This window comes from Asterias rubens, chromosome 5 (genome assembly GCF_902459465.1).
Source record: "Asterias rubens chromosome 5, eAstRub1.3, whole genome shotgun sequence".
Classification (NCBI taxonomy): domain Eukaryota; kingdom Metazoa; phylum Echinodermata; class Asteroidea; order Forcipulatida; family Asteriidae; genus Asterias; species Asterias rubens.
This window is the reverse complement of record NC_047066.1, coordinates 3,573,992-3,600,252: the sequence shown is the minus strand read 5'-3', so window position 1 is coordinate 3,600,252 and position 26,261 is coordinate 3,573,992. Positions and strand designations below refer to the sequence as shown.

The following is a 26,261-nucleotide window of genomic DNA, read 5'->3' as shown; positions in this document are numbered from 1 at the left end:
CTGTCATCTTTATTTTATTTTATTTCATTCGATTTTATCCGTGGAAATTGTTTTGTTACCCACTGGAAAAATAACAGCAGAGGTCACCAGCCAAAACATGCAGAGCAAAATTTTTGTCAGTACGTCCGTCCGCCGTGTATCGTCAATTATGTATCGTGCATCGTGTGCTTGCGTATGGTTCTGAGAAATTTTCCAGCTTTAATTGGGGACATCCTCCCTTTACTCATGTTTTTCTTCGAGTCACTACTACCTGCATAATGATAACATAAGCCAGGTGAGAAGCTGTGGAAAAATGGCCGAGAGAGAAGAGGGTCCACTCGTTCTTGTTCAGCAAGTTTTCCAGGTAATTATTTTTTTCATGACGCCTCATTTAATGATTTACCATGTAGTCATGTCGGCCTATATGTTTAGTAATTTTATCTTGTTTTGTATTGTTGTGACTCATTCACAATCACATAAGGACAACTCAACCTTTGACTGGTTGACAACTTGACGTGTGGAGTATTTTCATTTTCATTTTAAAGACAAGTCGTCCTATTAAATTGACCTATCGTAGCGTCATACGTTATCGACCCTCATATGTTTTCGGTCCCCAACTTTGATTCCCGTTTACCGCGAAATTGTGCAAGCTGCACCGGTGACAGAAGCTATGCAGTTTACTCACGGTCTGTATTTTCATCAGGCTTAATCATGCTGAGAATAAAGTTTCCTGTCGTTGCTTATGCTCAAACATTTATAAAATGATTGATTTTTGGTACTAATCACTAACTAGGTGCATGCCAACATTCAAATGAGTCAAAGAAACATCATCCAACCTCGAAAGTTCAAAACAAAATTACTATCTGCTAGATTGAGTTTCATTCTGCTTTAGTCACTAGATGGATCACGTGAGGTGGTTACTATTTGGGATTCTATGGTGTGCAAATGTGGGGAAAATATTAAAATATTTGAAGTGAAAATAACAAAAAAAATTTGTTGTTGATTTACTGCATACTGTAATAAATTCCGATAAGCGTAATAAATATTAAGTCTACATTAAAGAGAAAATATCATAGATTGGTTTCTTATCTCCTGAAACCAAACATTACTGGTCTGAAATGAGGGGAAAAGGATTGTTATGAAGTGTGAGTGCATCAAGGAGGGGTGGGGTGTTTTACTTTCATGCCTTATGATATCTCTGGATTTTAATATAGTAGCCATAATGCCCTAGGACAAAAATGTAATTAAATTTGTTAAGTAGTAATTGAATAATATTTTTGATTTATTTTGCACGCCATACTAGCTTCTGAATATTCAATAAAATACCAACCAATGACAGGTGTGAAAACATATGACATTTTGAAAACATATGACATTGCTCCAATGTCGTGCATGCATAAGCACTGTTGATGGCGGACTGTCTCTCGCAACGTAAAACCAAAACTTTCAAAATTTCAACACACCATGAAGTGAAATGGTTATTGTTAAAAAATTGGATAGATGATATGAAAAAAAAAAATTTAGTTTTTGATTGTGAACAATTTTCCTGGTATCCTACTGAAAACACATGACACCAGGATACTGTAGTGTTTAGTTAGGCTGTTTGATCTTTTGGGGGAAAAGCTCAGTATGCTCTTTGTGTAACTGTAACAAGTGCAAAGGTCATGTTTTTTTTCCCAGATTTTTGTTTGTTAAAAATGTTAGCCTAATACTAGGCCTATCTGGCAACAACAGTGTACAACTACCATCATGTAAAATAAGCCTAGTACATGCTAACATTACAATGCACCTAAGAGCATAATAAACCTCAACATTTTCTAGGGTACCATTGTGGGTATCATGTCCCGTGGCACTTCGGCTGCCTCGCTCCGCACTTGCGATGTGCCTTTGAAAATTGTCCTCTTTTTTTTTCAACAGGCAGTTGCATGCCTGTTATAAAAACAAGGCCTCGGCGGGTTTAAACCACTAGTTAAAAACCGATTCAACACACTTTGATTCCCATTCATAAATACCTTTTCGGTAAAAAAACATCAACACTTTGGGTCAAAAAGTAAGATAAATGCAAAAATTATAATTGTTCAGTGAGTTCTTTGAACACAACACCCCTCCAGCTATGAAACAGCGGTAGTCGTGACACTTGTGTCCTTAAGCAAGACACTTTACCATTGCTTCGTCCTTCGGATGGGACTTAAAGCCATTGGTCCCATGTGTTGTGTAACGCATGTAAAAGAACCCAGTGCACTATCGAAAAGAGAAGGGGTTCGCCCCGGTGTTCCTGGTTGTGGCTGCTTCATGCGCCGTAGCACCTTGTAAACCCTTATAAGTGCTACATAATTGGGTCTCAGAATCCATCACTGCAATAACCTATATTTCTGAAAGTTTGTATATACTCAGCGCCTTGAGTACCTTGTTTGGTAGATACGTGCGCTATATAAGACTTCGATATTATTATTATTATTTATTTTTACCTCCATCTATGAGTTATCCATGGAGGTAGTTACCCATGCTCAGTACAAACAACGATTCTTAATGAGTTGTTTATCAATAATCAATATATCATTTGAATCTGATATAATAAAAAACATGATGAACATGTTCTGTTGATTCATTCGGATAAGTTTCCGTAGTTGCTACCACTTTTTCACTAATTTTTACAAAAAGGGATACCTCATTGAGGTAAATTATACTATATTATTTCATATCGAAAGAAAAAGTGGTGGCGTCATACGGAAACTTTTCCAATCATTCATAGAGAAAAGGTTGAATTTGAAAAACAAAATTTAATTATTTGATTATTTAATGCTAAGAAGAGCGAGACTAACATTAACATAACATTGAAATGAAGCAGTTGAAATTATTATTTATTGTTTGGCTTGGGTTTGAGTGAAATTGATCCAAGAATATTATGGAATAGGCTGACGGGGTGGACTTGATCCTACTTCTAGAAACTATAAGGCTCCCCTGTGAGCCTTATAGGGGACTAGTATTTTGGGCCTCTTTAACGCTATACGTTTTTCAAATCAGCGTTGATAGGTGAAAGTTTTACGCCCGTTAGTCAGCAATAACTGAAGTTTCTTTTGTACTACACTACCAAAACTTTCCCTACATTCTCAATATACATCCATAACGCTTGTATTTCCTGTTTGTTGAGTGAAATTAAAAACATCGTCAAAAAAATACAATTTTCTGCTCGGTACTCACTGTTGTTTTTCTGCCGCATCGCCTGAACCACCTGAAAATCCACAATGTACATTGTGCAGGCCCCCACCAAAAAGTATAACGTTGCACTGTACAACAATGTTTTGTACTACTAAGTAATTGCAACTTCCCTAAATTATTGTACACCGTCATACATTGTAGTAAACCAAACCCTAGAGCTACATGAAAAGGAACTGCATTAACTTAAGGTTGCAGTACAAATAAGAACCATCAAAACACATGGCCACCCATTGTTTAGCCTCTTTGCACATAAAATTGAAGTGTTTTCACATTTTTGGGTTGAATTACAGTGTCTGGCCTGTACAAATTTACTTGCTCTGATGCATAAATATCCATGTTGGTTGTTGATTTGGAAATGTGTATGCACATTCTGACTCTTTTATACCATTTTTTGACTAAAGCTTAAAGGCAGTGGACGCTATTGGTAATTACTCAAAATAATTATTAGCATAAAACCTTACTTAGTAACAAGTAATGAGGAGAGGTTGGTAGTAAAAAACATTGTGAGAAACGGCTCCATCTGAAGTGGAGTACTTTTCGAGAAAGAAGTAATTTTCCACGAATTTGACTTCGAGACCTGAGATTTAGAATTGGAGGTCTCGAAATAAAGCATCTGAAAGCACACAACTTCGAGTGACAACGTTTGTTTTCTTTCATTATTATCTCGCATCTTCGACGACCAATTGAGCTCAAATTCTGAAAGGTTTGTTATTTTGTGCATATTATGTTGAGATACACCAAGCGAGAAGACTGGTCTTTGACAATTACCAATAGTGTCCAGTGTCTTTAAAAGATGTTCTATGAGTAATAAATAATGTATTTTTTTTTCTTTCAGCATTAGCCTCACTATTGATTCCTAATCTGTGTTATAACATAACATATTTTGCACTGAACATGCTTAGTATTTGCATTATTTTAAAATCATGCCTGCTGTGTACTTTTATCAACCCTGAACCCCAAAACATGTGAAGAGTCATTTATCAAAGGACTGTCTGTCAGATCACGGATTGGAATGTGAGCTATTATAAGATTTACTGATAGAGCATCCCCCTGTGCTGTCAATAAAAAAAAACGAAGAAGCTAACGTCATTCTAGACTTGACTCAAGTCCCAATCCCGTGTCATCGCCAGAAAACTATTGTTTTGTGATGCTCTGCATTCCCTGATCTTGTTTGCTAGTTGGCGTGATATGCTTGGGGACGAGAACGGGACTTGAATCAAGTCTAACACCATTCCTGCTCGGAATTTCATCTTGTCAGAATCCTGTCTGGGGAATTAAAATTTACTGCTCGGCCTTGCTTTCAGCTTTTCTGTTGGCCATTACGGTAGTCTTCATCACCATGACAACAACATCTGCAGAGAGGAACTTCTTGAAAAAGTTGTCAAAATAAATTGTGTTTTTATTTTGGGTGTGTGGAAACATTCCTTGCGCTGTATGCTTGATGCTCGTGGAAACAACTTGAGTGGTGAATTTTAGCAGTCGCCCTGTCCTAACTTTCAATCACAACACACAGGTACCAATCAGAATGGTATACCAAGTTGAAGATTGTGGCATGCCTGATACTTCATGGGAGCAACGAAGGTGATTGCCTTCATGCCCCCTGATCATTGCTTTGGTGCCCTTGAAATACTGTGCCAGTAGAAATTTACAATTTTTCACAAGTGTACCAGTGCTAACATGTACATTGTACACATTTTCAAATAGCACTTCATAAAATTACACTGAATCTTGAATACTGTATTCATGAATAATGGGTCCAAGTTTACAGCTAACAGTACACATTTTTATGAAGGTAAACGCATGGCTTACCTGGCTTACTACTAGTAAGCCAGGTAAGCCAGATGTGCTAGGTATGTAGACAGGATCGAGGATGGTTACAGTACACAGTGATAATACATTTTCAAAATTACACTAATTACACTGAATCTTTAATTACTGTATTCATGAATAATGGGGTTCAATTATGTCCTAGTCTACAGCTACAGCTACAGCTAATACACATTTAAACGCAAGGCTCTCTAGTGGGGCTAAAAGATAGAGTACACACTGATGAAACACATTTCAAATTACAATGCTTAATGAATCTTGAATATGAATATCGAGGTTCAATTAGGTGCAAGTCTACAGCTAGTGTACACATTTGTATGAAGGTAAACACACTATGGCCTACTAGTCTCACTACAATAATGGAGCTAAAAAGATAGAGTATACAATGATAAAACATATTTCAAATTACACTTAGAATGAATCTTGAATATGAATATCGAGGTTCAATTACGCGCAAGTCTACAGCTAGTGTACATATTTTTATGTAGGTAAACACATGGCTTTACTAGGCTCACTACACCTTCTAGCCAGTATACAATGTACATTTTGAGTAATTTGTTTCCTATTGGCCTGGACTGGAGTGGAGAGGTAAAGTAATCTGACAGATGGAGTTCCCTCAGGCACTCCTTATATTCAGGTTGTTTTGCCCCCACAAATAAGACTAAGTAAAGTTAAAGGCACTGTACACGTTTGGTTATTGTCAAAGACCAGTATTCTCACTTGGTGTATACCAACATATGCATAAAATAACAAGCCTGTGAAAATTTGGATGCAATGAAAAATTATGAAAGAGAAAACACCCTTGTTGTATAAAATAGCGTGCTTTCAGTGCCTTCAAAGGGACATGTTGCGTTGGTTGCCTTGGATCGGGCGAGTTGGTCTATGAAAAATTCTTGAAACTGATCCACACAAATATGCCTCAGAAATTGTACGGTGTTCCTTATACGTCATAAACTTACACATCCATTTTGTGGAGTCAAATTTTGGACTCCACAAAATGGCCGACCGTGTTAGTTCGCAAAGTAAAAGGAAAACCACACAATTTCGAGGCATACTTGTGTGGATCTTTATATTCTACTCTTAAAACATCTTTCTAACTATTGTATGCATCTTATATGATTTGAGGCTTTGCATGGTTCGGTATCAATATTTGGTTTGCAGTAACACCGTGTGTGTATCTACATGTACTTGCCAGGTAGAGTTTGTTCTTAGAGAACTGTCTTTCTTTATTCTCTTACCGCGGAGTAGATTATCGGGTGTTCGGGAGACTTCTCAGTTCTGAAAAGAACTGTCCTGCTTCTTTACTACTACTACCCGGGCGGAAGGTATAGAAAATTGGCTGGGACTACTACTTAAGCTTAAAGGATCATAATTAACTGTACTACCGCTGAGTCAGTTCTTGAATTGGTCTCAACGTTTCGTCTAGCTTGCTCTAGTCATCGTCAGGACAAATGTCTTATAACAAATGGTTTCAAACATTTTTCATAGACCAACTCGCCCGATCCAAGGCAACGTGTCCCTTTAATGCATGTCCAGGGTTCACTGGGAGGGTATTTCATCTACCCCTTCTTCCTGCGATGTTGTGATCCATCGACCGTCATGAAATTCAAATGACGGACTTGTAATATCTTCGGCAGAGAGGCTTCCGGTGAATTTACCTGCAAAAGTCAATTGGAGCCGCTTTGAGATTCAAATTCAAAGTAGTGTAATTTTTCTGAGGATTTACGGATTTAGTGAAAAGAAGTGAAGTATTTTTCTTACGGATATAAAACAAATTGCAACGGAAAGATTTTTTATTTGATCATCTCTATATTCAAGATTTGACTTACAAACTCAGCTACATCCATGTATATAATATTGTAAAATATGTCTACTTCATTTTATTACACGTAGTACAACATTATTTATGTTAATCAAAAGAAAAAACTGTAGGAGGGCCTATAATATAACCATAGAGGAAGAAAATACATTTACTTACCATCTGGCTACCTACTTACATGTGCATACCATGCTACACATGTACATGTACAAACATGCAGGATACCTTTATTGCAACATTGACCTTGTTTGGGTTTTACAAAGGGGCACAGTGACATAGAACAATGATAGAACATTTTGTTTGAGGTTTTTAGGGTTATTTATTGGTTTAATTGTTGTTGTTTTATTTGATGTACATCTAGTAAACATTGTATAATGTATACCTGTTGGTCGAACATTTATGACATTTGCGCATGTTTTTACCAATATGCTAGATTATGATTATACATGTAGTGCATGGGGAGAACCCTGATTGGGCTGAGTAAAAAAAAAAGTAAAGCGTCCTGGTTTCTAAAAAATAAAAGGAGGAGGGGCTTTTTATTTTTTTATTTTCAAGATGGCCGCCATACTTTTCAAAATGTCAATGATCCATTGTTTTTTCTACTGTTCAAACACAAAAATAGGCCTGTAAATAATTACTCTAATGTAATTTTTTATGTAACACTTTGTAAATTGTATACATTTTACGCTTTAATGCCTTTTTATATATGTGATTGTTACTATTTTTAAGATGTACTTTGACCCTTTCAGCTTTTATTGCTGGTCATTTTGTTGTATACATGTATGTATACCAATAAATATAAATAAATAGATTGTACTGATTATAAGATTAGTAAAAAATATGCGCACAAATGCTCAAACCAACTATCCTTGTAAAATGAAATCCTACACTAAAAGCATTAGGTCTTAAGTGTCTAATCAGTAACAACAGGCCCTGGCAAGTGCCTCATTTGATTGAAACTGACCACAGCTCCTGTGAAGTTCCAGCCTCAAATACATAGCTGCAGGTCTGTGCATTAAACTTGATTGGTACTTCTGGCATTAAAGGCAGTGGATACTATTGGTAATTACTCAACAATTTTTTTAGCATAAAACCTTTATTGGTGACGAGTAATGGGGAGAGGTTGATGGTATAAAACATTGTGAGAAACGGCTCCCTCTGAAGTGCCATAGTTTACGAGAAAGAAGTAATTTTCCACAAATTTGATTTCGAGACCTCAGATTTTGAACTTGAGGTCTCAAAATCAACCATCCAAACGCACACAACTTCGTGTGACATGAGTGGGTTTTTTTCTTTCATTGTTATCTCGCAAGTTTGAAGACCGATTGAGCTCAAGTTTTCACAGGTTTGTTATTTTATGCATATGTTGAGATACCCCAACTGTGGAGGCTAGTCTTTGACAATTACCAACAGTGTCCACTGCCTTTAAGTACAAAAAATAGACTATGATTGATAGCACTGAACACCTTTGATAATAATTGTCAAAGACCAGGGCCCAATTTCATGGCTGTGCTTACCGCTGAATTCTGCGCTTACGACTACTAATCTCTGCTTGCAGGCTAGTGCTGAATTTCTGCGCTAGCACTCGCACAAGCCAAAATTCCCTTCTAATCCGTGAAATAAGCTTGACGTTAGCGCAGATTTCCCTACGTCCGCAAGCGCCGATTCTTATTACAGTAAGCAGAGCCATGAAATTTGGACAAGTATTCTCACTTTGTGTATCCCAATGCATAAGTTTAATATTTGAGTGAGAAATTACCTCTTTCTAAAAAACTATGTGACTTCAGAGGGAGCTGTTTCTCACAATGTTTTATACATCAACAGCTCTCCATTGCTCATTACCAAGTAAGTTTTATGCTTACAATTTTGATAAGTACAACTGTATATTTACCAAAAGTATCCAGCACCTTTAAGTTTTGGTGATGTCTCTCTTTGTCATGTCACTGGTGCTGTGAACGTGACCAAGAGTTTGAAACGTGTGAAGTACAAGATCACACTGTACAACGACATATGATTTGCGTGTATGTGTAATGTTCAAGAGGTACTCCCTCTGGGACATTGAATCAGCGCAAGTGCTTTCTCCACTATCGGAATTTCCCTCTCAACTGGCAATTACTGTCGGATTCACTTGACGTGTTTGGCTGGCTTTACGAAGCCACTAGATGCTGCCTGGACAGGCTCTAAATCCAGTATGAGTGTTTGTTTCTGCTTTTTTTTTTCAGGGGTTGGGTTTTTTCAATGTACACTGTGTAAAATCTTTTGCATAGTTGCATTTTTTGCAAAATAAGCTGAGCACGTTTTTTGATACCTTTTGTAATATCAGGTTTTTGGCCATGACATGAATCCCTAACTCACTGTGGAAGTTTCAGTTTCATTAGTTGTCTAGTTTTTGAGAAAGTGAAAATTACACAGCAATGTTTTCAGGCGAGACGCATAAATCTGTTGTTCATTCTAGGATAATTTTCATCTCACTGGGACACAAATTATTTTTGTGAAATTGTTTTACTAAATTCCCCAAAACTACAGCATCTCAGCAAGGGGAAGCTTTCTACATCATTATCTTTAATTTGTGTAAGTTCATTGAGTTTGATGTCAATCTGTGGACAGGACATTTGTGTTTTGTGTTACCCAAACTCTTTAAAGTCACCTGGAAATATAATTTGTTGTCTTTCAAACATAAGAGTATCTGCTTACGAACAATAAAACAATTTTTTTAGTAATTGTTTGTCACGATTTGTATGTTTAAAAAATATATAAAGTTGTTTGGGGGACTGACTCCGCCTACCCCTTTTGTGACGTCAATCGAGGCAGACTTTGCCTGCAATGCGTATAGTAAACACACGTGCAAAGTACATGTACGTCCAAGTCGTGAGTTGGTACATTTCAAAAAGTGGTTTTCTGCATTCAGCAGCAATACACCTGGTCGGCATTGCCAGAAAAAAACTCACGACTTGGTCCGTACATATAATTGTGTTTACTCTACGCATTACAGTCAAAGTCTGCCACGATTGACGTCACGAACAGCGCCCTCTCGGGTCGGGGTCTACTCTTAAATTTGTAAATAACATAAGAAGTGATTTCTTAAAACCTTAGTTAACTGTTTATTCACATTCCACTCATCAAAACACATTTATTAGTGACAAAAGCTTTATTTTGAAAAAAATACCACTTCCAGGTGACTTTAAGGGGATAGGATCTATGTAGGAGGAGAAAGTATTGAATCTGCATATAGGCTGATCCAGTGTGTAGAATGATAGTACATGTAGCTCTCCTCATGGACACATCATTCATCTCTGTTCCTTGTGATTTGTATTGTGACATTACACATACACTTTAGTAGCAACTGTTATTATTTTTCAGATGCTACAATGTAGATCAATCTTTGTTCTTTGTGATATCAGTCCATGGTTTACCAACACTAACTTTTACTTTCTCTATTTCTTACGGATATTGTACGTATGTACATGCCTAGTCAGGGTACACAGGTCCGTAGTCAATTACATGAGGGAAACTTGTCTTCCTGGTACTTAAAGGGAAGGTACACGTTTGGTAGTTGTCAAAGACCAGTCTTCTCACTTGCTGTATCCCAACATATGCATAAAATAACAAGGCTGTGAAAATTTGGATGCAATGAAAAATGATGAAAGAGAAAACACCCTTGTTGTATAAAATAGCGTGCTTTCAGTGCCTTCAAAGGGACATGCTGCGTTGGTTGCCTTGGATCGGGCGAGTTGGTCTATGAAAAATTTTGGTGTATCCCATCATATGCACTAAATAACAAACAGGCTTTGGGGTCAATCGGTCATCGAAGTTGCGAGAAAATGATGAATGAAAAAAACACCCTTGTTGGACAAATTTGTCATTTGTGTGCTTTCAGATAGGAATAAAAGACTTCTAGCTAGAAGTCTTTTGTTATTTTAGTGAGAAATTACCTCTTTCTCAAAAACTACATTACTTCAGAGGGAGTCGTTTCCCACAATGTTTTACACTATCAACAGCTGTCCAATGCTCATTACCAAGTCAGTTTTTAAGTTAATATTTGTTTTGAGTAATTACCAAATGTGTACCTTCCCTTTAAAGATAGTTTTGTTCTTAGAATCACAATACTACAGACTCTAGGTTCTTCCTGGTTTCACTTTCTGCCATGCCACACCACAAATAATTTTCAGTTTCTGTGATGAGTTTCATTAGATTCTGCCTGAAATCTGGGAACTGCCAGAAAGTGTCAGGAAAAATATTTTTGTTCTTTATCTCACTTGCTGAAATGTTCCTCAAGAAAACAAAGTATCTGGGCCAATGATTTGGAACAAACTCACTACTGTCATTAGGGAATCTGTTACTCCAACTGCATTTCGAAAAGTGCTAAAGAGTCACTTTTTTCCATGTTATAAAATTGCTTTCATGTAGATAGGGCCACATTTTAATTTCTATGTTTTGTTATGAATGCAAATTTGACATCTACAAGTAGGCCTGGGCGAATTATTCGAATATCCGGTTAATGGCGAATAGGTTTTCCTATCCGTAACCGCGAATGCCTTTTTCTTCTTAACCGGATATCCGCGTAGGGCACGAATACCTATTTATAAACCGGATAGTTCTGTAATTACAACCAAGTAACCGGATATTCTTTTAATATCCGAATATCCGCGGACGTTGGGCGACAACTGATAGGAATGTTTTGTCTGAATCCTTATGAAACTTCTATTAAGACAGCATAAAACAGCATAAATTAAGTATTTAACTATGCTCACCTCCATGAAGAGTTAAACAGTGAAATTTCTGACGTAATTTGTTCAAAGATTACAAAAGTTTTCCATCACGTAGAGTCAGTCACGATCAAAAAAAAAAGCAAATCGCCATCTTTAAATTAGATCCGGTTATTTTTTTTTATATTTTTTAATAGCGCCCTCTAGCGGCGAAAAAAACTATTCGAATTTCCGGTTTATTTCGGATAGTTGGCCAGCGGTATCCAAATATCAAAATATCACTATTCGCCCAGCACTATCTACAAGTATTAATTTTGTTTTCAAAATTATTATAAGACTTGCTTTTTATAATCTTACACATGATTCATACTCATGACAATTTTAGAAAAAAATCAAAAACAATTTTGATTTCTTAATTCTTAATAATCTTTTAAAATTGTGTATACATTGTATTGTGTTTATTGTCTTGTACCATTGTAGAGAATAAACCATTAATGAACGAACGATGCAATCGTTGAAAATCGTTGAAAATATCTCTCTTGTTTTTTCTAAAGCTCTGCAGCTTTGGGGTGAAGCAGGAGCAGGTGAGCTTCCCTCGTGTGACTATGTCTTCCCACCGTTGGATCTGCTGTCGACACACCGGCCGAAAACGCCGTAAAGTGGACAGCATAACGGCCATCAACCTAACCCGCAAGACGCCGCGGTCACTGACATGGCCGTGCGTGGCTGACTCCGCCATGATGAACCCTAGAAAACCATGGCTTGCTCTCAAAGGTACTGACTGTTGTTTTCACGCTGCTGTTGCTTGTCTCTTTGTGATTTCTCATTCAGTTAAATAAAAGAAGGGCCCCTGCAGGGTTGTAATTATAAAGCAGCATTTGGAAACGGGTCGTCCAAAAATATATCACACACCGGAAACAAGGATTTAATATTTGTATTAATTATGAGACCTCAACAAAACCAAAAGAAAAAATACAATACAAGGCAAAATGAACAACTATAAAACCAAAACAGAAACAACAAAGCAAAACTGAATTACAGGCCCAGCCCTATAAAAGACTGAACAGTACAGAAATTATGATGACACAAGGGCAGCTAGAACAATGAACATTTATTGTATGAGATGAACAAGCAAATACAAGAAGTTTAATCTGGGAATGATGCAAGAAAAACACAAAACAATACCATTTGGGTCAGGGACAACAATATTAAATTTTTAAAAATCTGATATTCCAATTCTTTCTAAATCGTCTCATAGCAGAAACCCATAATGGCCCAAATTCTTTTGAATCCTCCTTTAAGTGCAATGCCCTGAAACCATTGGTTCTCCTACAGGTAATTCCTTCTCTGTGGCAAAGAGGATGTTGAAAGAGTTTTGCTACATGTAGTTTGGGCAGGCATGATATTATTGATACCAAGGGTCGTGGGTTCAAATCCGACCCGAGTAACATGCCTGTGATATTTTTTCAAAATTTAACAGATCTCTTATATCGTTGCGGTACCCGCTGCCAAGACATAGGATTCGAACTGCCTCTAGCTACCGGGCAACCTCGGTAGTCTAGTTGGTAAGACACTGCTCTAGAATTGCAAGGGTCATGGGTTCGAATTCCACCCGAGTTACATGCCTGTGATATTTTTTCACAGGACTCGGGAAAGTACTGAGTATACAGTGCTTATTCACATTGGTGTATGGGTAAAAACCAAAATTAATATTCTTTATCCCCGATGCAAATTTAACATCTCTTAGATAATAATATTCCTACTTTTAGTCTAAATTCCGATTTTGTTTTTGCCTGTGGGGAAAAATTAGAAAAAACTGTGATTAAATAGCATGACAAGTATATTAAACCCTACACCTTATGAACAAGTACATGGGAGGTAAGCCCTTGAACCCAATTAAAAAAAAAAAAAAATTTTCCCAAGGACCAAAATAGTTTGGTTTCCATACATTTTGCATTCTCAGAATTTGAGTTTTGTTGGATCAAAAATGAGATCAAAACCGAAAGTGATTAAGACTTTAATCTAAAATAACAGCAAGCGCAAGTCAGTCAGTTGAAACAGCCCAGCATCTGTAGTGTGCTGAGGAATGAACATGATACGCCTAGAAAGCAATGGGGGTAGGAATTGTGCATCATGGCGAAACCAAAAGTACGTTAATGCATTAGTTCTGTAGTTCTTGCTTTTTAAAGGCACTGGACACCTTTGGTAATAATTGTCAAAGACCAGTGTTCTCATTCGGTGCATCTCCACACATGCATTACATAGCAAAACTGTGTCAATTTGGGCTCAGTTGTAAGAAAAAACACTCTTGTTGCACTATATTGTGTGTGCTTTCAGATGCCTGAAAAAGGCTTCAGGCCTGAAGTCATTTTTTAGATTCAAATATTTTAGGGAGAAATTACTTCTTTCTCAAAAACTATGTTACTCCCGGGGGAGTTGATTTCCACAATATTTTATACTATCAGCAGCTCTCCATTGCTCGTTGGCAAGTACATGTGCTTATGCTAATTTATTTTGAGTAATTACCAAAAGTGTCCAGTGCCTTTAAGTAAAACCGAACTTGTCAGTCGAACTGAAATGAGGAATTACACATAACCACTCTCTTAAGGTTGAAATTGCTATATCAGCTTTCTGTGTGACAGGTTTTTGCTTTCAGTCATGTACAGTACAATGAAGTTGATCTCAATGGTGTTTATTACACTGTATTAAAGTGTAGAATATGTAAAGGCGTATAAACATGTAAAATGTACGTCCTGTGCCCAGAAGAATTTAACCTTCCTGTAACGGGCATGATATTCTACCGACTTTAGTCTGATTTCCGATTTATTTAATTTTTGCTTTGGGAAAAAAACAGAAAAAGTATTATTAAATTACTTGAAAAATTGCATTTAAAGATGCTATGTCAGATTTTTTGCCCCAAACATTAAAAAATAGATTTTTTTGAGTGAATGGTATTTCAAAGAGTGTCACCCGCTCTAACAAAAAAAAGTTTAACTTTAACTTATAATGGTCAGGAACCATGACGAAAATTTAAAAAGTTTTTTATAAAACACTTAAGAATTGGTCACGTGATATATTATTTCACTGCTACTAATAACTGGCGGACTTTTTCGAGCAATGGCTCAAATGAAAGCTTGTAGCTTTTTCAACCCCCATCAAAATACCTATTGAATTTTAAATCAAAATTTTTGGGTCAAATCGGCAAAAAATCTGACATTAGCATCTTTAACATGTTTAAAGTCAACACAATGTGTGTAAATGTAGGTCAGCCCTTGTATCCAATAAACAAAATTTCCAAATACCATGCCTGCTGTAATGGATTATAATACATACATGACTGGCAGACAGAAACACGATCAAACTTTTTACTCCCATAATGTAGTTTTCTTCGAACACAATTTCCCTTTTTTTTGGGGGGGGGGTAACTTTTCATTATGTTCTTGTGGGAGGCACACATCGATAACGTGTTCAATATTGTATCATCCTGGATCTAGATCGAGGATGTTTAAATTTGTTGGAAAATAAGGCATCCAAGTTTTTGTTAACACCATTAAGTTGTAGCCCCGTGTGTGTGAAGAAGTAATTTGAAATTGTTGTCCATAATTAATAAGGATGTTTACAGATGTACTTTTAAGTTGGGAATGTAGTGTATTCTGCCATACCAGCCAGGCTCCTAGTGGTTGATATGCCTTCATCATTGCAGACTGCGAAGGGAGTATAAAACCCTATTTCAGCCCCAGGAGTTGGTGGCAACAAGGTTTGCGGTAACACCATGTAATGACTATCTCTAATGAGTTGGGGTGGTTCTGAATAGAACCGTTGGTTTCAACTCGACGTTTCGATCAGTATGCTCTGATCGTCTTCTGGAGAAAACGATCAGTTTTATTATTTTTTTTCTTTTCTCCAGAAGACGATCGGAGCATACTGATCGAAACGTCAAGTTGAAACCAACGGTTCTATTCAGAACCACCCCAACTCATTAGAGATAGTCATCACATGTACTTACCGCAAACCTTTCCATATCGTATTTCCACCATGCAGAGTTTCAAATCCTACCTAAGCCCCTGGTGATTGATGATTTGGGTTGATAGCCCAAATCAGTCATAGCCCTCACCTTGAAGTGGCTGTCCGACCTTGTGATGTTAGGCAATTTTTCATTGAGCAAAATGAAACCGATAGTCTCTCAATAAGCTGTGGTGGTTCTGAAAAGGACCAGCCGGCGATTTCACAAAACTCTTCCTTACTTAATATTAATCTTATGACTTAGGACGAGTCCCAACCCTGCACTGTAGTATGCAGACATAATAAAGATTAATCCTAAGTTAGGACGAGTTACTCGTCCTAACTCGAGGTAAGACGAGTCCTAACTCTTTGTGAAATCGACCCCAGTGGTGTAAGAACTTGATGTTCTCTCAGGATGCTATAACCACAACAAACAAGCCACAATTTTAAAGGAACACTATAGAATTGGTAAGAAACAAAACTCGTGAAGATCACAGATTTACATAAAACTTACACCGTCTAATGATGATGATAGTAGAAAAACATCCCTTAAAATATTTCTGTCTGAAATGCCATATTTGATGAGAAATAAATAATTTCATTTCACGTTTGGAGATTATCGTTCAGTGAGCGTTTTATTCATTTTTGTTTTGCCAATCGATGCAATGCAAAATTTGTAATCACTTTTTCACTATTTTCTCGCAACCCAGATGGCCAATCGATCTCAAACTTCTACAGGTTTGTCAGTTTATGTATTTGACGGATTACATAAAGTGCTTACGCTGCCAGTAACTGTTTTGTTAGCAAAAACCAATTCTGTAATGTTCCTTTAAATATCATCCATTATATAATTTAACTTTGTACCCCTCTCTATCTACGTTACCAACCAGTTGGACGTCATTTTCAAGTGTTCAACATTGTAGCAGAGAAGCAGCTGCATCGCTGCACCACAAAAGACGATGTGCAATACTGGACCTGGATCAGCGATGATATCATCGGGATGGTCGGAGCTAAAGCTGTATATCACTGGGATCTCTCACCACCAGGTTTGTACAAGACTTGACATCTATTGACCCCTCGCATGCACACCACAGGCGGCTACTGTGCCAGGCTCACCATTTTGGTTGGCAGTTAGGTTTACGTGTAAACGCTGCGTCGCCTAAAATGCGTACTTCACTGAATAACGCACAGTGACATTGCCCACCAATATGGCGCATCCAAGATTATTTGATAATGACGTCAGGTCAATTGGGTCAACTGCGGAGGCGTCCGGCGTGCATGAACATCAGGGACCAATTTCATGGCTGTGCTTACCGCCGAATTCTTCGCTTACGGTTGGCATTCTCGGCTTGCACGACCGAATTTCTGTGCTAGCTGTTTAAAAGAATGCCTAGTAACATGGAGTACGCAAGGACACAAGCCAAAATTCACTGCTTATAATAATAATAATAATAATAATAATCATATTTATAACGCACCTTTTGCCAAAGGATACAAAGCGCCAGGTATTATTACTGCAAGGAGTGGGGCGAATTTTGAGATATAAGACCTAATCCTTAAGCACCATGTAATGGTTTACAAGGTGCTGTGGTGCAATATGCTGCCAATCCAGCCAGGAACACCGGGGCGAACCCCTTCTCTTTTTGATAAGTGCACTTGGTTCTTTTACATGCGTTTACACAACACATGGGACCAACGGCTTTACGTCTTATCCGAAGGACGAAGCAATGGTTATGTGTCTTGCTTAAGGACACAAGTGTCACGGCTGGGGATTCGAACCCACACTCTGCTGATCAGAAACACCAGAGTTTGAATTCGGTGCTCTTAACCGCTCGGCCACGACACTCCCCCGCTAACCTATGAAATACGCTTGACATAAGCACGGAATTCCCTGCTTCTGCGACTTCTGCACTCAAAGCCCACAGAATCACACTGTTTACAGGTATAAGTGCAGTAAGCAAAGCAATAAAATTGGGCTCAGTTGGTTGGTTTAGCACAAACCTTAGAGGGCGCTATTAAAGACAGTGAACACTTTTGGTAATTGTCAAAGACTAGTCGTCTCACTTTGTGTATCTCGACATATACATAAAATAACAAACCTGTGAAAATTTGAGCTCAATCGGTCGTCAAAGTTGCAAGATAATAATGAAAGAAAAAACACCCTTGTCACACCAAGTTGTATGCTTTCAGATGCTTGATTTCGAGACCTCAAATTCTTAATCTGAGGTCTCAAAATAAAATTCGTAGAAAATTACTTCTTTCTCGAACACTATGTTACTTCAGAGGGAGCCATTTCTCGCAGTGTTTTATACTATCAACAGCTCCCCATGACTCGTTACCAAATAAGGTTTTATGACAATAATTATTTTGACTAATTACCATTGGTGTCCACTCCCTTTAAAGGTTGCTTCTAGAAAGCCCTCCATTTCCAAGAATCTGGAGAGAGAACAAATAATTTTGAAATTTTACCTCAAGTTTGATTTTTGGTTTGCCTTGTTTTCAGCTGATTTAGGGCCCCAGAAGGTGTTTGCAAGACACACAAGACTTAGCGTGTGTCAGATCATCAGCTACAAGGCAGATCCAACCCAGAGGTGGCTTGCCCTGGTCGGTCTCTATAGGGACTATGATAGTGAGGTCAGTTCAGGTAACACCCAGGTGTTCCCCTGGTGTTCCCCTAGTGTTAATTATTTGTGCATGGGTACAGTCTGTTAATTTAGCCGCTTTGAGAACTTCTCTTTTATCCTCTGAAAGCTGCCAGTTTTTAATCCGATTTGGTCACTTTTTCTTTGTCGGTATGTTTGTTTGCTTGTCCTTTTCCGTTTTCTGTTTGTCCTTTTCTGTTCTCTGTCTGTCCTGTTTTGTTCTCTGTCTGTCCTGGGGCCAATTTCACAAAGAACTAAGATTAATCTTAACTGCAAATCAATCATAGTTGCTAAGTAAAGTGAGATGTCAATACTGAAAATTTGAGAAGAAAACTGTAATGCGACTGACCGTAATGCGACTGACCATGGTTTTGCCATGTGTATCTAAAAGTTAAAGTTGCTGACCATTATTACATATAGTAACACTTTCGCAAGCTTTTTAGTTGAGGAAATTTTTGAATTATGAAAAGTTTTTTTCTTTTTACAATATGCTTTTTGTGTAATGTGACTTACCGCTTTTTACAACGTTATAACTTAGTGGAAAGAATATCTAACATAGAACTTCTAGCACCAAGATCAAGAAATGACACAGAAAGGTGTAATGCGACTGACCATGGAATTGCCCATTGGCTTGTCTCCGCCCAGGGGTAAATGGGTACCTGTGAGGGCAGAGATGGTTCTTGTGATTGATTTAGCGGAGTAGCGCATTTGTTGCACAAGGCTAAATACAGTCCCTAGGGAGCCGAATCGGTTTAAAGCCATTGGACACTTTCGGTAAACAGTGATGTCCAAGGCCCACACTTCGTGTATCACAACTTATATATATAAATAACAAACCTGTGAAAATAACAGGAAAACCTACCCTTGTTTCTTCACGTTTCGCCGTGTCATGACATGTGTTTTAAAATAAATCCGTGTTCTCGATATCGAGAATCGATATTGTTTTAATGTTTTCTCATAAAGTAAAGCATTTCATGGAATAATATTGCAAGAGAAGTCTTTCACCATTACCTTTTGTAAACCCTGTAAGTTATTTGTAAATATGTGAACTTTAAAAAAAAATTCTGTACCGAAAGTGTCCAATGGCTTTAAGGAATGATTTAAGGCCCAGTGACCAGGGAAAATAATGTGAAGCGCTTTGGGACGCCCTCTGGTGTGAAAAGCGCTATAAAAAAAACTAACTATTATTATTATTTTCCGTCAGTCCAATGAGTTTCATGTGAACAACATATCAGGAATTGCACAAGTCTACTCCATAGACAACAAGTGGAGCCAGCCCATGGATGCCCAGGCTGTGTCGTTTGCAACGTACCGACGCAGCGAGAATGTGCTGCCCTCGTCGTTCCTCTGTGTGGCCAATAGACTATCAGCGCAACAGGGAAAGGTATGTATATCAAGCAGAGATGCCAACATCTGTGTCTTGCACTCAGGGAGATATGTAGATCGAGTACATTCAACATAACATAGTAAAAAGTTTCCTAAAAGGCAGTGGACACTATTGGTAATTACTCCAAATAATTATTGGCATAAAACCTTTCTTGGTGACGAGTAATGGGGAGAGGTTGATGGTATAAAACATTGTGAGAAACGGCTCCCTCCGAAGTGACATAGTTTTCGAGAAAGAAGTAATTTTCCACGAATTTGATTTCGAGACCTCAGATTTAGAACTTGAGGTCTCGAAATCAACCATCTAACCGCACACAACTTCATGCGACAAGGGTTATTTTTCTTTCATTATTATCTCGCAACTTAGATGACCGATTGAGCTCAAATTTTCACAGGTTTGTTATTTTATGCTTAATGTTGAGATACACCAAGTGAGAAGACTGATCTTTGACAATTACCAATAGTGTCCACTGTCTTTAACTAGGGAGGTTTTCAAATTCGTTCATCAGAAATTTTTTAAAGATTGGTTTATTTTCAAGGAGTCTCCTGCAGAATCAGGCAGGGTTGGCAGCTCTGGGTCAATTTCACAGCAAACTTAGGACTGGTCCTAACCCTAGGAGTCCTTAAAACTTAAGGCTAGTCCTAAGTTAGGGTGAGTAACTCGTCCAAACTCGAGATTAAAGACTAGTCTTAACTCTTTGTGAAATCCACCCCTTTACATCTAGTATGACTACGAATGACAGTATGACACTGCATTAACCAACCGTCAGGTTCAGCCCCACTCTACATACAAAACCTGTTGATCAAAGACCAGGGCCCAATTTCATAGAGCTGCTAAGCACAACAATTTGCTTAGCATGACAATTTTTCCTTGATAAAAACAGGAATACCAACCAAATTTCCATCTGTTCCATATTGCTTGTTACTGGTATTCAGCGGTTTTTCGCTCATCCTGAAAATCATGTGGAAATATGGTTGGTTATCCTGTTTTAATCGAGGCAGAAATTTCACAAGTTTTTTTGCTTCAGCTCTATGAAATTGGGCCCTGGTCTGAGATTTACCAGCAACATTCTCCTTGTTCCCCGGTCTCGTTTAGCCAGCTACGGAGACAGGTTTTTTTTCCAGCACAGCACCCAGGCTCTAAAATTCACTTCCTGAAAACCTCAGGGAAAATACATCTCCCTTTTCCAGCAGCAACTGAAGACATACCTGCCACACTTGCTTTCCCTACCACTTGACAGCTCCCTCTTGTGCTATCTTGACCGGCGCCTTTGTATGGCTTTCTACAGATTAAAGTGCGTCTTTACAAATGTTATTATTATTGAGTTTGGGGGTTGAACAAAGAATTGACTAGAGTGGGATTCGAACCAACGACCTCCGGATTAATGTGCCAGCGCTCTACCAACTGAGCTGTCTAGCCCTGTATTGGTGGTGTCCCTATTTTGTCAATATCTTTGTTCGGGGGTGCCAGTCAGAAGCCATACAACCGTTAACTGCCGTGTAGCCAGGGATCACAACCAAATTACGATACAACCTGGGAAGCGGCAGCCAGGGGATCACCTTAAGGGGATGCGACTTTTTGTTTCAGATATCAATATAAACCTCAAGGGAAACTGACTGGGAAAATTTTGAATGAGTTTTGGGGTTGAACAAAGAATTGACCAGAGTGGGATTCGAACCAATGACCTCGGGATTATTATTGTTATTACTGAAAGGTAAAACTGGATATTATTTTCTTGTTGTTATCAGCTCCATGTCATCGAGCTGGGACCGCACAAACCTGGGAATGCTGCCCTCATCAGCTGTACAGAACAATTATATTTCGACGAAAGCGACCCTTACGACTTTCCTGTATCTATTCAGGTGAGACTCTCGCGGTCTTGTGATCGCGACGAGATGTAAAAATGAAATATTCTGTGCAAGTCTTGTGCGAATTTTGACATTTTTTTGCGTGGTTTCCTTCCTTCACATGTTGAAGTCATTTCCCTGGAAATTCAAACGCCCAAAAATGTTCAAATATGTGCAAGACTTAAAGACACTGGAGACTAAGCTTGGGCGGTTCCAGAAATTTGGGGCTCGGTTCCGGTTCCGAAAAAAAGCTCGGTTCTGAGACATACCCGGTTCCAATTCAATATAAAACAGAAGCGGCCCGTCCCGAGCTCACACACACACAATTGAGCCGATCTATTTTAACTGAAAATAACCAAGTTAATCAGACATCGGTCCCGAGCTCACACACACACAATTGGAGCCGATCTATTTTTAACGAAAATACCAGAATACCCACCCCAAGTCAATCAGACATCGTGCCACCGAGCACCTATTCTCCCTGCATTTAAACAAGTCTTTGATTTAGCCGGCAGTACGTCCGTTGTGTAGCAGTACGTCCGTAGTGCAGTACGTCCGTAGTGCAGTACGTCCGTAGTGCATGCAGTGTGTCGTCTCTGTACATACAAGTGTACATGCCTGTACATGCATACAGTACTGTGTGTTTTGTGCATGGGGCAAGCTTTTATGAATATGGATATATCGGCAGCCAATCACAACGTGCTGTCTATTTGGACTTTGGACTCTGTACATGTACATGTATATGCATGAGATATACATGTATAGATCCCTATGCATTGGAGGGGGCTGTGCACTGTGTATGCAGCCACACGTGATAGTTGATACTCATGTCGGCTTGAAGCCTTTGCACACTGTATCTGCGGTCACCGCTTTCAACATCAAGCCTCAATTTCTAGAGCCGGTTCGTCGCAGGATCGGCTCCACAGAGCCTTTTATAGTTGGGACTCGGTCTTTTAAAATCGGAACCGACAAAAGCGGGTACCCGGTTCCACAGAAGAGTGGAACCGCCGGTCCAGTTTTCAATTTGGAACCGGGTAGAACCGGGTAACCGAAGGAACCGCCCAAGCTTACTGGAGACCTTTGGTAATTGTCAAAGACAAGTCTTTTCACTTGGTGTATCTCAACATAAGCATAAAATATAGCAAACCTGTGAAAATTTGAACTCAATTGGTCGTCAATTGGTCGTAAACCTATTGACCACCAAAATGGGGAGCGTGCACAGTCGCCGCGTGTGACATGCGTGTAAGGGGTCAATATGGGTAAAAACCAAAATGAATATTCTTTATCCCGATGCAAATTTAACATCTATTAAATCGTGTGCAGTACCCGCTGCTAAAACATTGGATTCGAACTGCCTCTAGCCACCGGGCAATTTCGGTGGTCTAGTTGGTATGACACTACTCTTGAATTGCAAGGGTCAGGGGTTTGAATCCCACCCAAGTAATATGCCTGTGATTTTTTTTCACAGAACTCGGGTAAATGCTGAGTACACAGTGCTATCAAACATCAGTGTATATGGGTAAAAAACCAAATTGAAATTATTATTATTACTATTAACTTACCAACTGACAACCTCACCTGACTTCTGACTGTTTGTCACAGATTTGTTCCAACTATGGCCTAGTTTACGTCCTGACCAAGTACGGCCATGTGAAAGTGTGTGATATTGAAACGGGTACCTTCCTCTGTACTGCTAGCGTCTCGCCTCTGACTCTCTTCACTGGGGCACCAGACTGTGAAGGCAAAAGAGCCCTTGTGGTTGATCGGAGTGGGAAGGTAAGTTTCGCTTATTTCAAACTACTTTCCATGCTATGGTAAAAAGTTGGAAAGGTAGTGCATTCTACTCTACCAACCAGGCTCTTTATGGATGATACCCATGGCTATATCCTTATGGACTCTGAAGGGGTTCAGCCCCAGGAGTAGGTGGCAACATATCCCCATTAGTTGATTTGAATCGATGGCCTAAATCATTTAAGTGTAGCCCTCACCTTGAAGTGGCCGTCTGGCCTCGTGAGTTTGGCGATATCTCATTAATAAATAAAAAATATTGAATGGTGAAATTTTGATTGGAGACTTTTGAAAAGCAAGGTAGCATCAAATCTGTCGGGTGAATCAAGTTTTCATGTATGCTAGGAACACTTTAAAATATTTGTAGGGTGTCATGGCCGAGTGGTTGAGAGCATTGAATTCTATTTCTGGTGGTTAAGTAATGAGTGTGGGTTCGAATCACGGTCATGACACTTGTGTCCTTGTGCAAGATGCTTCACTGTAACTGCTTCTTTTCACCAAGAGGTATAAATGGGTACCTGCGAGGGTCGATGTTTATATTGTGTATGAAAAAGCAACTAGCGCCATACGACAGCACAGGATTGTTGGTCCCCAGGGAGCTGAGAAGGATTAAGGGAAAGTTATTGGCCCAATGACCACGGCACTAACGTAAAGTGCATTGAGAGGCTGTTGAGAAATGTGCTTTATATAAAGTGAATACGCAGAAACTGAGACTAGACAGTTCTACTCACCATAAACATGACTAACTTTATATTCTTATTTTTCACTATTCCTGCAGTTTTCTTCAGTTGGAGTACGCGAACAAGCATTAATTGAACACACAAGAACTAACTTGAAAAGACCGGCCATTGCAAGGAGACTAGAGAAGTCTATGTTTCCAGAATGATCCGGCTTCTGATGATTGCGAATGCGTGAGAGAGATTCCATGAGACCACAAGATCAGTGTGAACAGGTGTTTTTTAACGAGGTTAAAGGTCAAGACCAAGAGAGCATCGATGCGACTGCAACTTTGGGGTTTTATACAGCAACCGGATGGCTGTCGTTGCTACATTGGAAATGGAGATTCAGAGTTAAACCAAGAGATGCTTCAGGCCTGTATGCTTCGTTTTTGAAAGGGCAAGGGCACCAAGGCAAATTTTTCAACTTGGTAAAGCGCACCTGAAGAGGAAATTGTAAATTTCTAGATAAGCATTTCATGTACACAAAGGCATCGACCAAGGGGCTTATGAGGCAGTCGCCTGCATTGCCTCCGGGTTAGTATCGTGCATGCTGCGCTGCTTTCCACCCACTAAGTGATGACAAAAAAAGAAGCCGCGAAAAGAGATATGGTATGTGTCAAGTGTGTGGTTGATCTACTGTTGCCATACATGTGAAAGTCTCTAGCCATCAGGCTAGCTTGACAAGACATCTGCTCTATGCAAAGGTCATGGGTTTCGAATCCCACCCGAGTGATTTGCTTGTGGATTTTGGCTGACAGTCGTAACTGGTGGATCTGAAGGAACAAGGTATTTTTATGGATGTTTTTTTAATTGGTGCTTGTACAAATTGATCAAGAGTGTATGTATAGGGGACGAGGGAACAGAATGAGGGTCATTAGAGTTAAAGAAATGAGATTGCCCCTTGCCTGCATTTCCTTCATTCTTGTTTTCAGACCTACATTGATGAACCAGGCATGCTCAGCAGATGAGCTGATTTCCTCTTTTTTTCTTGGTTTTGTGTGCCATTGCAAGCTAAAAAACAAACACTACAAATATTCTATTCTATTTAACCTTTGTGGTACCGGCTGCTAACACATAGAATTTGAATTGTATCTAGCTAACGAGCTAACTCGGTGGTCTAGCAGTAAGACTTTTGCTCTAGCAATGCAAAGGTCATGGGTTCAAAATCCCATGGGTTCAAAATCCCACCCGAGTGATTTGCCTGTGGATTTTTGCACAGAAATTTGGAAAGTACACAGTGCCTATACACGTCGGTGTAAGGGTACAAAACATGAATATCTCTAATGTGCAAATCAACCAATTATATCGCATAAATCCACCAGGAAACCAACACCAGGGCCCATTTGCATTGAACTGCTTTAAGCACAAAGTAGCTAAGCTTACCAGAGCAAGGTAACCAGCCAAAAGACTATTTCGCATGTACCATTAGTGACTGGTATCCTGCTCAATTCTGCTAAGCAGGAAGTTGTTAAACAATATTTTCTGCTTATGCAGTTCTATGAAATTGGGCCCAGTCCCCCACATCAATACTTACCATCCTCCTGTCTGCCAAGAAGTAAAACTCACTCTCAATTTGCGTTTTGTAAAAAAATAAAATTGGAGTGGTTTGAGAGGATAAGTGTTCTTTGTAAATTTAAACTTGTATCCCACCAGAACGAATAGATTGCAACAGAGGTTTAAAATGATTAAGTTTGCATGGTAGACGAGTTTGCTTGTTATGTGATTAGTGGTCATGTTTACACATTCAGTCTTTTTACATGTATTACGAATGACTGTAAATTTATGTACTTTAATCAAATCGGGTCAGATAAACTGAGTTTAATGAAGTTTATGAGAAAGGGGTAATTTCTCTGTCACATATTAAAAGACACCAGGCCTGAAGCCTTTTTTCGGTATCTGAAAGCACACAAATTTGTGCAACAAGAGTGGTTTTGTTTTTCTTCATTATTCTCTTGCAACTTTGATGACCAGTTGAGTCAAAATTTTCACAGATTGTTATTTTTATGCATACGTTGGGATACACCAAGTGAGAATACTGGTCTTTGACAATTACATTGTTGTCATAAATTTGTCTCCACTTCAGTATTAGGTGAAGGGGGTTCATTTAAAAAGAGGTTACTGTATTTACGATACTTTTTTTGTCTCGGTTTAGTTTTTTTTTTTTTTTAAGAATTTGAAACGTGATTTACTGTACAATATTGTACAGTCTGTACAATACTGTACATTATAGTACACCACTGTATTTATATGCACAAACAGTTACAGTACATACTGTCAATCAAACCTCAAAATAACATATACATGTAAGATTAAATGTAAATGATAT

General features: G+C 38.7%; 1 protein-coding gene and 1 non-coding gene across 2 annotated transcripts; one reads left to right on the top strand and one right to left on the bottom strand.

The window, feature by feature from the left end:
• Positions 1-136: 136 nt before the first annotated feature.
• LOC117290993 (clathrin heavy chain 2-like) lies at positions 137-25,877 on the top strand. The gene is made up of 8 exons (XM_033772591.1): positions 137-343; positions 12,105-12,324; positions 16,443-16,598; positions 18,056-18,186; positions 19,399-19,578; positions 21,330-21,443; positions 23,031-23,204; positions 23,995-25,877. Exons 1-8 carry the CDS (start codon positions 293-295, stop codon positions 24,100-24,102), a joined length of 1,134 nt encoding a protein of 377 aa, XP_033628482.1. The 5' UTR covers positions 137-292; the 3' UTR covers positions 24,103-25,877.
• On the bottom strand, positions 20,928-21,000 carry Trnan-auu. Its single transcript has one exon. It is a non-coding gene; the product is annotated as a tRNA-Asn (tRNA).
• Positions 25,878-26,261: the final 384 nt, after the last annotated feature.

What these genes read in the sequence shown, in the direction of transcription:
- LOC117290993 (XM_033772591.1), top strand. Translation starts at nt 293, where the DNA reads ATGGCCGAGAGAGAAGAGGGTCCACTCGTTCTTGTTCAGCAAGTTTTC. An exon ending in TATCAGCGCAACAGGGAAAG is followed by an intron (nt 19,579 to 21,329) that starts GTATGTATATCA and finishes TGTTGTTATCAG; the next exon opens with CTCCATGTCATCGAGCTGGG. An exon ending in ACTTTCCTGTATCTATTCAG is followed by an intron (nt 21,444 to 23,030) that starts GTGAGACTCTCG and finishes TGTTTGTCACAG; the next exon opens with ATTTGTTCCAACTATGGCCT.